Here is a 16,268-nt window from a genome sequence, read left to right as displayed (position 1 = left end):
CAAAGCCCTGCTTCTCGGCAACCACATCCCACATCCAAGCCGACACTGCAGTTGGGTCTCCAACTGGTGGTACCATCATCCTGTCAGACAATCGATTTGGGGTTGTGGGGCGTCTGGGGGCCTGCAGGCTCCAGCCTCTGCATTCTGGCCTCGGTCAGAGGCCGTGCCAGGCGAGTTAGTGGATGACGGTGCCGAAGGAGGCAAGGGACAGGGTAGCAAGTCCAGGCACACAAGGGCCTGGTGGTGACAGATGGCTGCTGTCATCACAGGCGGTGCCTGTGGAGGTGGCCAATGACTCCTCGGGATGGGCACGCCGTGGGCTCTGGAGCGGCCGTATTGACGGCAGGGCCTCCACTTCAGCCCTGAGGGAGCCCACAGAGGCAGCTTTGGGGTTTCTGGCAAAGGATCACCAGGTCATCTGGTCTCATGTTCTTAAAAGTTATTGAGAACCCCAAAGAGCTTTTGTTTACGAGTGTTGTATCTGTCAGTATTTACCATTGGAAATTAAAGTAAGGAATTCTTTAAATATTTACTTATTAATATTATTTGAACGGGGGCTTAGAGGTTGAGACTTTGTGCTTCCACTGCAGCGCGTGCAGGTTTGATGCCTGGACGGAGAACTAAGATTCCCACAAAACATGCAGCGTGGCAAAAAAAACGACCTTCTTGAGTAAAACTGACCTTTTAAGCCAGAGACCTCTCTGGGTGAAAGCAGCAATGACCTCATGGTCCCCAGCAGCCCAGAGTCTCCGGGGCAGCTGGGCAGCCGCCAGCCATGCCCTTGGGGCCATGGTCTGGGCAAGTCGCAGAGTCCGGCAAGTCACAGAATGCTCTCTTCCGGTCCAGGCTTGGTCCTGGGTTTCGGGAGCTGGACTCACTGCTGTCCTGTCTCAGGCCATCAATGCCTGTAGAAGCCGTGGCCTTCCTCTAGCACATGCTTGCCACCCCCGAGGGCTGGCCAGAGTAACTGAGGCTGTGATTATCAGCCCTGCTCCTGTAGGCCACAAACCACCAGGTCTCCATCACCAGCAGGTGTTCCCAACTTTCAACCCCAAATGGGCCCGACAACAAATTCTAGATTCCTCTAAGACTCTTGCTTGCAACGACTCTCTTAGAAGACACTGGCTTGTTTAAAGGGAAATTCAATGGCTCAGCAGTAAATAATCCACCTGCAATGCAGGAGGAGAATGCGGGAGACTTGGGTTCAATCCCTGGGTCGGGAAGATCCTCTGGAGGAGGAAATGGTAGTCCACTCCTGCATTCTTGCCTGGAGATGCCCATGGGCAGAGGAGCCTGGCCAGAGCAGTCTGGAGGTAGGGCCAAGCCTTGCTTCTGCGGGCTCCTCAGCTGCCCGGTGCCCTGAGGCCCCCAGCAAGACCAGCAATCCCTGGGTAGACTAGAACATGAGATCCCTGGCCCCCTTCCCAACCCTGGGGCCTGTTTGGAGACAGCCAGGTTACAGTCTGCAGGGCCACAGAGAGGCGCGGGGACCTAGGGTCCCAGGTGAAGGTGGCCACCCCTGCTGTGCAGCGTGGAGGCCCCCCTTGGGTGATGACTTTGGGCCCAGACAGTCAGTATAGCATCCCCCGCCCCCAGCTCTGAGGCTCACGTGTCTCCGCCGCCCCCCTCCCCCCACCTCCTCGGAGACTTGCCTCCTCCCCACTCTCAAGAAGGCAGAGAGGCCCTGCTGCCCACATGCAGTCCAGGCTCAGAGCCCTTGGCCTGCCCCTCCAGAGCCCCCTGCACCTCACAAGCCGCTCTAGGGAAAGGACCCCCTTGGTGCCCTGCACCTGGCCTGCCCGAGTTCAAAGTCTGGGAGGGGGCCTGAGGATGGTGTGAGGGAGCCCGGAGCAGGCAGGAGTGCTCCAGGAGAGAGTGGGGAAGAGCTTGGGCAGAGCCTCGTTTATATGCATGTGTATGTGGATTTTACTAATTATTTGACTGCATGCAGGATCTTCTTTGAACCGTGCCTTGATCTTTAATTGAGGCACATGGACTCTACAGTTGCAGCTCAGCTCACGGGCTCCAGAGTGCACTGGTTTAGTTGCTCTGCGGCATGTGGTCCCCAACCAGGGATCAAAACCCCATCTCCTGCAACCACTGGGCAACCAGGGAAGTCCCAGGCAAAGTCTCTGGCCACACTTGACCAGTCCTCTCCTGCTGCCAGGGCACAGCGGGGCTGGGGTGCTCAGGAGGGGTTTGAGCGGGACAGGCTGGGGTCTCACTGGGCAGCAGGGCAGGGAGGCAGTGGCCAGTGCCACCTGCACAGTCACAACCTGTGGACACTCAAGAAGCGACTGGGTTTTCAGCCCGCAGCACGTGCGTTTGAAATACCACTTTCCCACTCCCGAAGTTCCTTGGGGCAAGGGCCAGTTCCACGTCCATGGCAGCCCCTACAGTGAGCCGGAAATGGCCCGCAAAGTTGTCTACATCCGACCTGTGAAACGTGTGAGCATAGCCTCACTTGGAAAAAGCACCTTGTGGCTATAATCACGGACCTTGAGATGAGAAGGTCGTCCTGGATCATCTGGGTGGACAGTGAGTGGCATCACAAGTGCCTTTATGGAGAGGGACGGAGTGGGACACAGAGAGGCAGCAGTGTGAAGGCGGAGAAGACTCAGCCAGCCACTAGCAGCGGGTGCTGGCCGCCACCTGCGAACGGATGCCCTGGAAGAGGCACTGCTGACACCGTGATCTCAGACTTCTGCCTTCCAGTACTTGAGAGAGTAAATTTCTGTTGTTTTCAACAAGTCACCAAGTTGATGGTAGTTTGTTACAGCAGACACAAGAAATTGACAGAGTCTGGGCATCCCGTTACACCAGATGGCAAGACATCCCATCCCAGAGACCAATTTCAATCATTGAAAGGGCCCAGGAGCCCACCGCAAAGCCCCTCCCCAGCCCTGTCTGAGCACCAGGAAGGATAACAACTCATGGAAGAACAAATCTATTGAATCTGTGTGTCCTTGATACACAACAGACAACTTGACTGTGTTCGAAGGGTGCTACGGAACCAGCTCTTACAAACTGATTAAGAGAAAGGTGGGAGCACGTGCTTCCCCTTCCTGCACAGACAGCAACCAAACAGGGCCGGGAGCTGCCTGGTCCCCGGGGTGACTCTCTCTCCATCCGGTGGAGGGTGTACTCAGACCCGAGACCACCACGCGGCCAGCTGACCACGCTGGGGCCAGCGGTGTTCTCCGAAAGTCCCCACCTCTAGAGCACTCTGGTCCCTAAGTCAAACTTGAATCTGATTCAGCCTCTGCTCAGTTATCAGTTAGCAAGAAATACCGAGGAAAACATGAAAAGATCCCAAGAGGGTGCAATCAACAAAATCCTGAAAGGAAGTCCCCAGACAAATGAGCAGCCTTCCGCGGAGCCGCCGCGTGAGGGGGGCACACTTGGCCAAGGAGAGGGCTGCGCCTGGGGGTCTCCTCATGGATCGCGTTCATCACGGTTAGCCTGTGCGTTTACCACTGGGTTTCCTGTAGTATGTTCTAGCCAGCAGATGTTTTCGTTTTGTTTAGGGAGACTAAGCCCAGAACAGGGGTCCCCCACCTCCAGACCGGTACGCCAGTGAGTGCCCCACCACAACACGCCTCGGTCTCGACACAGGTCAGAATCGCAAGCTGCTTCAGGGTCTTTATTACCAGCAGGGAGGGGGCCAACCGGGCAGGCAGTGCAGGTGGGCCTGTGGGGTCCCCGGAAGGGCTGCGGCGGTGGACACTGTTCCCGACAGTGGCTGAGCCCGGGTCACCCAGCAGGTGAGGGGTTAGGCGGGCAGTCACCAGCACAGGATGCCAGGACAGTACTTGTCAACGAGCCCTTGGTAGTAGGGCCTCAGCGCGGCCACGTCTGGCAGGCTGGAGCTCTTGGTGTAGAGGTCGAACTTGCTGCAGCACAGGGATGGCGGCCATGAACCCCCCGAGTCGCCCCCCCCAGGCATGACCGTGACCGTGACCGTACTGGCCCGTGAAGCCCCCCGAACCCCGCCCCCAGGCACGACCGTGGCTGTGACCGTACTTGAACTCCTGCACCCAGGGCAGCATGGCCAGGTCCTGTTCGTTGCACAGCTGCTGGTAGTCGCCGAACTTGTGCCAGGGGTAGAACGAGTGGAACCGGATGATGTAGAAGGCCTGCGGGGAGCCGGGCCTCAGGCTCCGGGCCGGTGGGGGGCGGCAGGCGGGGCGGGGCTGGAGGGGGCGGGGCTGGGGACGACGGGAGGGGCGGGGCTGGAGGGGGGCGGGCGGGGGGGGCTGGGGGCGCGGTGGCCGGGGCTGGGGGGCGGGGCGGGCGGGGCGGGCGGGGTGGAGATGGGGGGCGGTGGCTGGGGCTGGGGGGCGGCGGGCGGGCGGGGCGGGGCGGGGCGCGGCGGGGCTTGACCTCAGCTCGGTCCCCACCCCCCTCCTACCTCCGGTGGGAGGGCGAATTTGTTGAACTTCATCATCCGGTACATGTACTCTGTGGGAGAGGGCGGGTCACCACGTGCACCCAGAGGGGCAGCTCCAGATGGTCCCCGCCGTCCCCGCCCCCAACCGGCCTCACCGTCATGACCCCAGGACATGAGGACGTTCTCGAGCCCACAGTGAGGCTGGTACATGCCAAGCTCCGTGCTGCAGCGGGGGGACGGAAGGTGAGGGCCTCAGGAACAGAACCCCGGAAGCGGGAGGAGGGGGAAGGACCAGGGCGAGGGAGGGCAAGGGAGCCGCACCTGTACAAGGGGTCCTGGAGGTCAGGGTTGTCCTGGAAGGTGCAGTCACGGAAGACCACAGAGGCCTGGGGACGGCAGCCAACTGGGAAGGTGTCTCCGACGACTGCCCACTGGGGACGGATGGACAGGCAGCCGTGGGTGGGCGTAACTGGCTTGCCCCCCAAGTGGGTGTCCAGAGCCTGGAGCGGAGACTGCCCCGGGCCCTGCCCTGCTGACCGCCCTCCACCTGTCTCCTCACCTGGGGCTCCCCTGCCAGAGCCAGGACCTTCCCCAGGTCGTGCAGGAGCCCCACGAGGTGGAACCAGTCTGAAGGAGAGGGAGGGACAGGGCAGGCTAGCGGGGTGCAGGGGCTGGGGCAGAGGCACAGTTCTGGGGCTGTGGGGGGACGCAGGGCATACTGGGAGAGGGCCAGACCACCCCTCCTTCCCCAGCACCCATCAGGGCAGGTGGGGAGCACACCCTTGTCTGGATGGGCCTTCCGGATGCCCTCAGCCGTCTGGAAGGCATGGAAGGAGTTGGGGAAGTCCACGTCGGGGTCCGACTCATCCACCAGCCCGTCCAGCATGTCCACAGCCTCCATGACAGTCATCCTCTTATAGGAGAAGCCCCCGAACTGGGCATGCTGGGCCAGGAAGGGAGAGGTCAGTGTGGCCCCAGGGTCAGCCCTCAGGGGCTTCGTTTAGGAGTCGGCCACCTACCTTCCTCCTGACGAAGTCCACGGTCTGCCATGTGTGCATGAGCTTGTAGGTGGCAAAGACACGGTCCAGGAGCGGGCCAGACTGCAAGCCAGAGGGTCAGCCAGGCAGCTCGCCAACCCCTGCCCTTGACACCCAGGGGGCCACTGCCTGCCTCTACCAGGCCCCAAGGTGTGGACAGGGCGGCCCCTGGAGCTGTGTGAGGGAACAGGGCAGGAGAGGCGGGGCCGGGGGAGCGGTCCTCACCGTGTAGTTTCGGAAGCTGTCCTTGTCTTTGGCTGCTTCTGGCTCCATATCACGCTGGGAGACCAGGGAAGGGTCTGGGTCCTGGTAGGGTGGGGGCAACCCATTTCACCAGGACATCAGCTCCATGAGGAAGGGAGGACACCCCATGGGGGCCGGGACTGTTGGACGTGGAGCGGCAGAGAGGCAGTGGGCACCCGAGGGCACCCGCGCGTGGCCTTGGCGAGCCTGAGTCAAGACTTCCGTCCCCGAGTCCTTATCTGCTGAGCGGATGCTGGGGATGTCTGCTCTGAGGGTGATGCTTGGCCAAGGCCACACAGCACCCGCACCCAGAGTCTCCTTCTCAGGGCGCGGGTCCGCAGGGAACCCAGCGTTTGGGCCTGTGACCTTTGCCCTAGATAGACCTCGGCCGGGAGGGAGCCCTTTGACCCAGACGAGTGGGCCGGCAGAAACCCGCTGGGCGCGGGGCACGGGGCTGCCCTGCTTTTCCTGAGCGCGCAGTCTGCGTGGGCCGGGGGTACTCACCGCAGCCACCTTCATCTTGAGAGAGGCAGAGCTCCACGGGCCCGCATGCCCGTATATATGCCCAGAGGTTACATAAGTGACCGGACACCACCCAGCCCCTTGGCCTTGGCCCTCGGTAATGAGTGACCATCCACCCTCCTGCTGGCCTCTGAGAGTTAATGTGTCAGCATAGCACCCCCCCACCCCCGGCCCCAGCCAACCTTCACATCCCTGCAGCAACTAACCTGCCTGGGAGGTTGAGGTCGCCAGACTCCCACCTCTGCCAGGAGCTTTAAACTCCTCCAGGACGCTGCCCCTCCCAGCTCCCTATCTTCACTGGGCACCTGGATTGGGGCGGGCCGGGGCTTATTTCAGAAAAAGCTATTTTGACATTTTTGACATTTTTTAAAGAATGTTTATTTATTTGGCCAAGCGGGGTCTTGGCTGCAGGGCTCAGCAGTTGCAGTGCCCCGGCTAAGTGCTCAATGGCGCGTGGGGTCTTGGTTCTCTGTCAGGGTCCTTAACCACCAGAGCTCCGGGGAAGTGACCTTTGACACTCGTTCAGAACGGATGGAAGACTTCATTCATGATTGCGAGATGGGAGAGATGATCAGATGGTCCGCTGGAACACAGCAAGGTCAGCTGGGGTTTCACAGCCCTGGGGTGGGGGTGGGGGGCTGGGCAGGGGTCAAGGGTGGGGGCAGCCTTGCTAAACCGACTTGACAGGATTCTGTCCAGGGTGGGATTCTTGCTAACACAGGGCGAGGCTCATGGCTCAGAGAGGCTCAGGGGATCTTTGTCAGGCTCCGGGGCTGAGGCTCCATTTCCAGTCAGGGCAGAGATGGACTCACGGCCTGGGTCACTCGAGGACCAGGCTCGGCCATACACACAGCACGGCCTGGAGCTGATGGTGGTGTCATCGGAGACAGGCTGAGCCCTGGAGAAGGCTGAGGTCCGGGCGCAGCCTGGGCCAGGAGAGGGCAGTGGGCCAGGGGTTCTCCACGCGGCTCCTCCTGCCCTTGTGAGTCAGCTGGGGGTGCTTGGCCCCCCGTTTAAAACGGCAGAGTGCTCTCAGCCCCGTGAGCCACGGCGCCTCCCGCACTCCGTGGCCGGGCATCCCTCGCTCTCTGTGCTCCTGGGGTCGGTTTCCTCTACTCCTCCCGCTGACGTGTCCGTCTCTGGGTGGGGGCTGATGTTTCACTTGCTGTTTCTACAAGTGCTCCACAAATATTTGCTTCAGGGATGGAGAGGGGACGCCAGGGGGGAGACTGGACCCATCACACCAAAGCCAAGTTGATGGCTTGGGCCAAGGGAAGGAACAAAGGGCCGGCCGGCGGGTCTGGATGAGGGCGGGAGATGGGGCAGAACCCAGAGGCCCTGGCCAGAGCGGGAGCAGTGGGAGGGGGTGGGTGGGGTCCCGGCGGGCGTCCCCCAGGTCTCCAAGCTGGCTGTCGGACAGGCGGCCAGAACATGGCCTGGAGCTTGGAGGCCATGTGGACACCAGTGTGACGCTGTGACCGTGACAGGCGACCCAAGGCAAACGGCCCAAGGCTCAAGACGCACCTGGTGGGGGGCACTGGGCACCACAGCCCTGGGGGCCGCCTGGCAGGCGGTGTCGCCTCATGGAGGTGCCGTCTGGGGCCGTGTTCCCGCCGGCGAGCATCCGGCACTGTGCCGCAGGGACTTTGCCCCAGGGCTGGGGCTGCGGGGGGTTTTGCCCAGCTGAGCTTCTGACTCCCCGACCCGGCCTTCCTGGGGCCTCCTCTTCTTCATCCCGGAGCCCCTCTGGCCCTCACGGCCCACCCTCCCTACCCGCTCTTCCGACACCCCTCAGTGACCACAGGCCTCTCCAGCCCCGGCAAGTGCCTATTCCAGCCTCCGCACGGCATCCAAGCTGCTGTGGCCGCTCTCCGTTCACCCCTGAGCCGGGCAGGGACCAGCCCAGGCTGACCTCCCGCCGCCTGGTGGAGGGGAGGGGAGCCGGGAGCCGGAGGAGTCAGCACAAGGACAGGGAGCCCCCACCCGCTGGGCGCCCAGCTCAGGATGTGTGGGTGGGCACTGCGGTACCCACAGGCCCGGCCCTGCTCTCTGGCTGGGAGTTGGGGTAAAGGCGGTGCTCCTCTCACTCAGCGGCCGAAAGGGTGGCATGGCAAACGTCGACAGATTAAGTGCTGCGCGAGACATCTGCTGAATCAGGGAAATCGCCCTTCCGAACCCCGGGAGACCCGGTGCCGGGACAGAAGGCTCTGGCTCCCAGAGTGTAACTCCTCCCCCGGCCGCCACCCTGCCCACTCCAGACTCTGCCTCTGGCTGACTTGTCCATTGATAACCGGGGCCTGGTCCATCGGGTCCCCACGCTGGGCAGGGGGTATTCAGGGAGCCCCTGTGGCCTGCGGAGCCCTGACCCTTGGTCGGCCACCCCTACACACCTTGAGCTAAGGTTCTGCCTTAACTGAGAGATTTGGGCTGGGAGAATTGCCACCCTACCCCACTCCCACCCTGCCCTGGGGGGTGGGAAGAGTGCTCTGCCTAGCTCCAGGACCCCTCTACCCTCTCCCCAGCTGCCCTCATGGGGTGCAGGTAGAGGTCTCTGTTGCTACCCTGGACCCAACTGGAGCAGAGCAGCCCAGCCCTAACCCTGCCATGTCAGGACGAGTGGCCAACCCAGAGTCCCTCTCTCCCATGGCCCAGAGGAGGCCCAGGGTGCTCAGGTCCCTGAGGTCTGCCCCACTTCCTCGGCAGACCCACTCCTCTGTGCCCCGTTCTGGCATCTAATGTTGCCAGCCGCCTCCTCTCAGCCCCGTCCTCCAAGTGTTACCCTCTCTCAGTGCAGAGCCCCTGGGTGATCAGACCCCGCTGGGCCCCCACGTGGGCCTCTAAGTCTACAGCAATTGGAGGCTGGTTGCTGCAGAACGTGGCGGGGAAGAGTGGGGCAGGGGTGTTGGCTGGTGCCTGCACTGCCCTTCTAGGGGCTTCTCTCCGCAGGCGCTCTGGGCTGGGGGCTCAGCTGCAGCCCTGGGGCTGGGGTGCAGCATCCCAGCTGGGACAGGCCTGCCCCGCCGCTCAGCCGTAGCTGTGGGGGCTGCTGGGGTCCACGGGGGCTGAGTCCCGGGGGCCGGCTGACCCAACGAGCTGCCACAGGCGGTGGCTGAGGTTCTGCACCTGGCAGGTACCCAGCGCACAGCCCACACGCAGGAGCTGGGCTCTAGGCCTGCGGGGACCCAAGTGTCGGCGGGGGCCATTGCGGAGAGGCTGACCCCTGGCAGGCACCAGGCTGGCACTCTTCTTGGGCTGGAGGGCCTGGTGCAGCTTCCAGACTGCAGGAAGGGCTGCAGGGTACTGAGGCTGCGAGCCACTGGCAGGCGTCCGGGCTGGGGGCTCCCTGCACAGGGAGATGGAGGAAGTAAACCCAGTGGTCCAGCCTTTCAGGGAAGCCCACAGCTTTCCAACAGCCTGGAGCATGGCCAGGGGAAGCCCACAGCCCCCAAGTCACTGGCCAGCGAGCCAGGGGAAGCCCACCCCACCCCACAGGCTGGAGCACGGCCAGGGGAAGCCCACAGACCCCACGCCATGGGCCAGCAGGCCAGGGGAAGCCCACAGACCCCACGCCATGGGCCAGCGGGCCAGGGAAAGCCCACAGACCTCATGCCATGGGGCCAGTAGGCCAGGGGAAGCCCACTGAGCTCAGGGCTGGGGTTCTGGCCCTCAGCCATCTCAGTAGCCCATTCAAGGGCTGGGCAAGCAGCTGCCTGACCTCCCTGGGCTACTCTGCTCAGGACTAAGTTACGCCCTTCCCTTGGGGTGGGGGAAGGTGGGCAGGTGTGGGAAGCCCCTTAACCTCCTCTCCCACAGCTGACCCTCCTTCTGAGGGGTCTGCTCTGCCAGTGGGGCAGTGGGCATGCCTTAGAAGGGCAGGCAAAGAAAAAGGAGCCCTCTGCCCTGCGGGGGGTGCCCATGGCCTGGGGCTGGATTTAGCAGGTGAGCCCTAGCAGCAGAAGCGGGTTTCCCCCAGTTCGGGGTCCTGGGGCAGCGGCGGGGTGTGGCCTTCCGGAGCATCTGATTTCCTGCCCCGGCATCCATGGTGGTCTGAGACCTGCTCACCTGTGTCCCGTGGGCGGCCGGCTCCCGGCCAGACTGAGGGACAGCGCGCCTGGGAGCTGTAGGTAGAGGAGGCTGATGCAACCGAGGGTGACCGTCAGGAGCCGGGCCATGCGGGCGGGGCTGGAGGGGGCGGCGAGCCGGGCAGGTGTTGGGGGCGGCCCCAGGCCCGCAACGTTTCCGCAGGCGCCTCGGGGCGTAGACTGGAGCCGGTTGGTCAGTTGGCGAGGGTCTCCGACAGGCAGCGGCCGGGAGAGTCTCCGGCAGGTGGTGCGGGCGCCTCCTCCGTCACCTTGTGCCCAGAGTCGTGCTGGGGCCAGAGCCCCAGCACCTCCCGGACTAAATAGTCTCCCAGGGGGGCGGAGCCGGACGCGCCGGCGGGGCGGTGTCCCGCCCCTCCCAACCCGGACCCCCACTGGGGCCGCTTCTGGGGACGGGGCGGCGGGCGGGGGCCCCCCGAGAGCCAGCCTCGCCTCCGACACCTTCCGATGGGAGACCCTGTCCTGGGGCCTGGAGGGTCCAAACTGTCCAGGGTGAAGGAGAGGGTGCTGCGGGGTGTGGTCGCTGGGTGGATCCCGCCCACCGCCCTGGGGCTCGCCCCCAAATTTCTGAGCCAGTGAGAGGCGGAGGCCAGGCCAGAGGAGATTTTGAGACCCCATCCTCAACAGAGCGCCCAACAGCTCTATTCCTGAAATCTCTAACCACTCCCCTTCCCGGTGACTCCGACAGTAAAGAATCCGCCTACAATGTGGGAGACCTGGGCTCCATCCCTGGGTTGGGAAGATCCCCTGGAGAAGGGAAAGGCTACCCACTGCAGTATTCTGGCCTGGAGAATTCGGTGGACCATATAGTCCAGGGAGTGGGACACGACTGAGTGACTTTCACATATTTCCTCCCATTACTGAAATATTAAATGGTTTTTGTGAGAAATTTAAATAGGTAAGGACTCGAAATGGCAACCCACTCCAGTGTTCTTGCCTGGAGAATCCCAGGGACAGGGGAGACTGGTGGGCTGCCATCTATGGGGTCGCACAGAGTCGGACACGACTAAAGTGACTTAACAGCAGCAGTGGATTCCTTTCCCAGGCCAGGATGGGTGCTGTTTTTACTTTCTCGTATGTGCATTTTTTGAGGGGGTGTCCTGTGTGTGTGCATTATATACACACACATATCCATATACAGGCAAAGACATCTGGAACCATAGAGCTTCAGCTGAAGCTCCAGTACTGTGGCTACCTGATGCGAAGAGCCGACTTGCTGCCAAAGACCCTGATGCTGAGAAAGATTGAAGACAGGAGGAGAAGGGGACAACAGAGGATGAGATGTTTACACAGCACCACAGACTTGATGGACATGAATCTTTACAAACTCCTGGAGATAGTGAGCAACAGAGGAGCCTGGCGTGTTACAGTCCACGAGGTCACAAAAAGACAGACACAACTTAGCAACTGAACGATAACAACAACAAACATAGAGACTGCCCTTTCTCGTGACTGAGCCTACACCGACAAGGAGGTGTTCTGTGACTTCACTGATCCTTTACTGGGGGACAATTAGGTGATTTCCAGGCTTTCCAAGAGCAAGTACCCTGCTTCGTGAGCTCATGGATGTGTCCCTACAGGCTATATCTGCAGGCATGGGAATTCTGGCTAAAGGTGAGCCCGTGTTTGTACTGACAGGTGGAGCCAAACTGCCCTCCACAAGGCTGATGCACTGTCCGCTGATGCTGGACTTGGTGCCAGGGTTCCTCACCCCTCTGTCCATCCGAGAGGGGACGGTTATCCCATCACGCCCCCACACATTTTGATCGCCTCTGCATCTCTGTGTTCGTGTTTCCTCTTCTGTCTTCCCACCCCAATCTTGCTCATGCTGTGAGGTCATCATAAGTGTCCTGATCACTCTCCCTGCCTCCTTCTGCACAGGCCATGGGAGCTCAACAAACACTAACTGGATGAATAAATTAACAAGTGGTGGCCACCTGCCATGTTAAAAAGCTTGGTTTATGTCCTGAGGCAGGTAAGGAAGCATCAGCAGGTATTCTTGTTTCTATTTGTTTATTTTTACCGGAAGGAGGGTGGGTGATGTGATCACATTTATGTTAGAAAAGTGGGCTTCAGCAGGGAGGTCGGTCTGAAGCGCTGGCAGGAAGGATGCGGTGGGTGGGTGGATGGGTCAGAGACGCAGAGCAGGGGTGGGGGGGCAGACGAGGGGAGAGTGGGGGAGGGGTTAGCTACCTGGGGGACGTGCAGGCAGGAATGTCTGGCTGGCCTCCAGTGTCCCCGGCCGGGGGCTGAAGAGAAGGCAGAGCTGGAGCACCATCTGGGGAGTTTTGGAGCTGGCACGTCTGTGGGAGGTGGGAGCGTGGTGGGCATCACTCTCAGACGGTGCAGAGAGAGGACAGAACCTGGAATGGGAGGGGGACAGGCAGAGGCCCTGGGTGGGCCAGCCCCCACCCCCTTCAGTGTGCTGAGCAGCACACTGAAGGATCATCCTTCCAAAACACAAGTGACCACATCCCTCACCCACCAACAAAGGAGAATTGGTGTGTCGCCTGGTGGGCCAGTGCTTAAGACGCCACGCTTCCAGTGCCAGGGGTGTGAGTTTGATCCCTGCTTGGGGAACTAAGATCCCACAAGCTGTGTAGTGTGGCCCCCAATTTTTTCTTAATTTCTTAAATTTACTTTACTTATTTTTAAAAAGCTTCTCTCGATTTACTTATTACTTTTGGTTGCTCCAGGTCTTTGTGGCTGCACGCGGGCTTTTTCTAGTTGCGCAGCCGAGGCTCCTCCTCCCTGCGGTGGTGTCTCTGGTTGGAGCACAGGCTCTCGGCTGGGCGGCTTCATCACTGCGGCTCTCAGGCTCAGTAGCTGTGGTGCGTGGGCTTAGTTCCTCCTCTGCACGTGGAATATTCACAGACCGGGGATCGAACCTGTGTCCCTTGCTTTAGCAGGTGGATTCTTATCTACTGCACCACCACGGAAGTCCAAAATTTTTTTTTTTTTGCTAAATAAAGGAAAAAGAAATAAAAATTCCCAGTCTCTATGTCAGGGGGAGGAAAGCCTCAGCAGTGTCCGTCTGCATTCTTCCTCTCAAAACACTTGGTGCCACCGAAGGCCTGGGGTCCGTTTCCTCCACAGCCCCTGGGCAGGGTGTCCTCTGGCATCAGGGCACAGCCTGGGAGCTTATTTCACCCCATGGCTCCAGACTGGGTCAGAGGCCCCTGTGATCCTACTGCCCTGCGTGGCACAGCTCCTGCCACTTGTGGTCTTTAACTGTGTGTGTGCCGCTCCCCCAGGGGGAGCCCACAGGCTTCCCCCACGGGTGCCCAGTGCAGAGCCACTTCTGGCGATGACAGGCTGGCCACCCGAGCACTGCTCGGCCATGGAAACAAACAAGAAGCAGAGCAGGGAAGTGCAGGAGGCGGGCGTGCTGGCGGCAGTGGAGGAATGCTTTGGAGAGTTTTGGCATGGGGCAGGAGAAGCTAGGGCAGCCTTTGGCTGCGTAGACACGTCTAGTGAGGTTTTGCTTGAGTGTCTTAAGGTGGGAAAGACTGAGTTTGATCCTGATGGTGAGAATCCTAGAGAGGGAAAGATGAGGCTGGGGCATCAACAGCAAACAGCCAGAGGTGGGTAGAGGGCAGGAGGGGCAGAGCCTCTGTGTAACTGTGATGGGGGGCAGGGGTGGGCGGGCAGCGGGGGCTGAGGGCCAGACTTGCCGTGATGCAGGTCTGTTTTCTCTGTGAAGGAGGCCAGCGGGGCCATCTCTGAGACACATGAGCGGGCACCAGAGGTTTGAGGAAACTGCAGAGCAAAGAGCGCTGGCCAGACGTGGGCTGGCTGGGCGGTGGGGAGAGCAGCGACCCACAGCTGGGGCCGTGGTGTCACTGTACGGTGCCACTCCACACCAGCTGGTGCTACAGGCCTGGAGGAGACGGGTGGGCAGGACTGTGCGTGGCTGGGGTTTGCCAGCTGGGTACAGTGAAAACAGTCGGGGAGGTGGGAGCGAGGGTGTTGGCAGGGTGACAGGCATTGGAGCCATGCCAGGTGGGGGTGAAAGGACGGAAAGGGAGCCAAGGGGCCCAGGACTGGAGAAGGCGCGCCCGCTGCGGGTGGGGAGGCACAGACGCTCAGGAGCGGGGGACGCACCCTGAGGGGGACAGGTACAGGGTGCTAGCAAGAAACCTGAGCAGGGGCATCATGCTCGGGAAGCGGCCCTAACCCTACCCTTGACCCTAAAGTGCCTCTGAGAGGGCTCAGGGAGTGGGCTCCTTGCAAACAGGGCCTGAGGGTGGGGGAATATAGGGGGCAGGGTCCCCACCATCTCTGCAGGAGAGTCCATCCTGGGCTCAGGTGCCAAGCCAGAGGGCTTGCCGGGGACACTGCCTGCCCATGCACGAGCTCAGTGGTGTGGCAGTGTGGTGGCCAGGACCTTTTGAGGTAGAAGTGAGAAAAACCAACTCCAGACAGCTGGGGCAGAAAGGAGGGGTTCTCATCCCAGTACTCATCAGAAGCAGAAGAGGCTGTGACAGGGCCTGTGCCCGGGACAGGGCAGGGGGCCCAGTGGTCCTCTCCTTCAGCCCTCTCTGGGTTGGGTTCTCGGGGCTCCCGCCTGCGAGGGGGGAGCAGGACCATCAGCTGCTGCTGCTGCTAAGTCGCTTCAGTCATGTCCGACTCTGTGCGATCCCATAAACGGCAGCCCACCAGGCTGCCCCGTCCCTGGGATTCTCCAGGCAAGAACACTGGAGTGGGTTGCCATTTCCTTCTCCAATGCATGAAAGTGGAAAGTGAAACTGAAGTCGCTCAGTCGTGTCCGACTCTTCCGACCCCATGGACTGCAGCCTACCAGGCTCCTCCGTCCATGGGATTTTCCAGGCAAGAGTACTGGAGTGGGGTGCCATCGCCTTCTCCGCAGTCTGCTCCTTCACAGGTTCTTAAAGCGCCACACTCATCCAGAAACGAGTTCCCGGTCCCAGCGTGTCAGCGGCAGCCCCGAGGCTCCCCCCACCGCGTGGCGCCTCTCCTAGTGTCTGCCCCCAGACTCTGAGACCCTCTTGCCCATCCGTGTGCCATGCGGGGCCCGAGGGTGGGCGGCACTGCCGGGACCCTCAGCGGGGCAGCCTGCTCCCTGCTCTTCACGGCAGGGTGTGCGGCGCGCTGTTTTGAAGGCACGTATGTTAAGCGTTTTTTCGGCTCACTGAGACCGGGCTCCCGAGTGGGGCCAGAGCCCTCCTCAGGCAGGGAACCCCAAGGGCAGGCCTGAGTGGGCCCCCTCCCTTGCCAGGATGGCGGCGTCCGGGACGTCCCAGGGCCCCTCCCAGTCCCGGAGGCCCGTGCGCAGGGCTGCGCCTTCCAGTCTTTCTCCGGGCTGACAGCGCGGGCGGGGAGACCCTTGGAGCCGAGCGGACCCGAGACTGAGAGCGCCCGGGGCAGGGCCCGAGCCCCCACGCCTTGCGAGTGCGCCGCGGCCGGGGGGCGCGCTCCCACCCGGGCCGAGCGAGCCTGCGACCCGGAGCCGCCGCCGCTGTCACCGCCTGGGGGCGGGGAGACGCGGAGCCCCGCCCCCTGGAGCGCGGCCCAATAAGGGCGCGCCGCTTCGGGATCCTCCCACCAGGGGCGAGGCCCAATGAGGGCGCGCCGCTCCGGGCCACGCCCTTCAGGGGGCGGGGCGAGGGCGCGCAGGCGCACGGCGCGGCCGGGCGGGCCGGCGGGCTGGGAAGATGGCGGCGCGAAGCCTGGTGGCCGCCGCGAATCTACCCCGGGGCGTCCGGGGCGCGCGGGCCGGGGCCGGGGCCGGGCCATGAGCGCGCCGCCCTCGCGTGCCCGAGCCGCGGAGCCCGCCCGCGCCCCTCGCCATGGCGCGGCTCGCGGACTACTTCGTGCTGGTGGCGTTCGGGCCGCACCCGCGCGGTGAGTGCCGGCGCGCGGCTGCGGGCTGAGGGCCGGGGGCCGGGAAGGGGCGGCGGGGCGGCCCCGGGTCCGCCGGGCACTCGCTGCGCCGGGCCCGCCACCTGGGGTCGG

General features: G+C 62.3%; 4 protein-coding genes and 1 long non-coding RNA gene across 8 annotated transcripts in view; 2 read left to right on the top strand and 3 right to left on the bottom strand.

Moving 5' to 3' along the window:
• Positions 1-3,619: 3,619 nt before the first annotated feature.
• On the bottom strand, positions 3,620-6,201 carry MIOX (myo-inositol oxygenase). Its single transcript, NM_001101065.1, is given in 10 exon segments — positions 3,620-3,893; positions 4,024-4,136; positions 4,412-4,461; positions 4,546-4,613; positions 4,712-4,821; positions 4,950-5,017; positions 5,171-5,333; positions 5,410-5,490; positions 5,653-5,733; positions 6,175-6,201. Coding segments are annotated over 10 exon segments (858 nt in total). The 5' UTR covers positions 6,190-6,201; the 3' UTR covers positions 3,620-3,784.
• Positions 6,202-6,366: 165 nt separating this feature from the next.
• On the top strand, positions 6,367-13,072 carry LOC101903087 (uncharacterized). Its single transcript, XR_234819.5, has 4 exons — positions 6,367-6,790; positions 11,434-11,906; positions 12,174-12,267; positions 12,989-13,072. It is a non-coding gene; the product is annotated as an uncharacterized lncRNA (long non-coding RNA).
• Positions 9,217-10,364, bottom strand: ADM2 (adrenomedullin 2). The gene is made up of 2 exons (NM_001193200.1): positions 10,255-10,364; positions 9,217-9,535 (listed from the first exon to the last, which is right to left on the bottom strand). Exons 1-2 carry the CDS (start codon positions 10,362-10,364, stop codon positions 9,217-9,219), a joined length of 429 nt encoding a protein of 142 aa, NP_001180129.1.
• On the bottom strand, positions 12,287-16,049 carry LOC132342126 (basic proline-rich protein). Its single transcript, XM_059887239.1, has 2 exons — positions 12,974-16,049; positions 12,287-12,655 (listed from the first exon to the last, which is right to left on the bottom strand). The coding sequence occupies exon 1, from the start codon at positions 16,047-16,049 to the stop codon at positions 15,228-15,230; it is 822 nt and encodes a 273-aa protein (XP_059743222.1). The 3' UTR covers positions 12,287-12,655; positions 12,974-15,227.
• Positions 15,945-16,268, top strand: part of SBF1 (SET binding factor 1) — a 32,208-nt gene continuing 31,884 nt past the window's right edge. For all 4 annotated transcript variants that reach the window (XM_024992879.2, XM_024992877.2, XM_024992878.2 and 1 more), the window contains exon 1: positions 15,945-16,157. In XM_024992879.2, coding sequence (XP_024848647.1) covers positions 16,103-16,157 — 55 coding nt within the window. In that variant the 5' untranslated portion in view covers positions 15,945-16,102. The remainder of the gene's footprint in view (positions 16,158-16,268) is intronic.

Source organism: Bos taurus, chromosome 5 (genome assembly GCF_002263795.3).
Source record: "Bos taurus isolate L1 Dominette 01449 registration number 42190680 breed Hereford chromosome 5, ARS-UCD2.0, whole genome shotgun sequence".
Taxonomy (NCBI): Eukaryota; Metazoa; Chordata; class Mammalia; order Artiodactyla; family Bovidae; genus Bos; species Bos taurus.
This window is presented reverse-complemented; position numbering and strand designations above follow the sequence as displayed.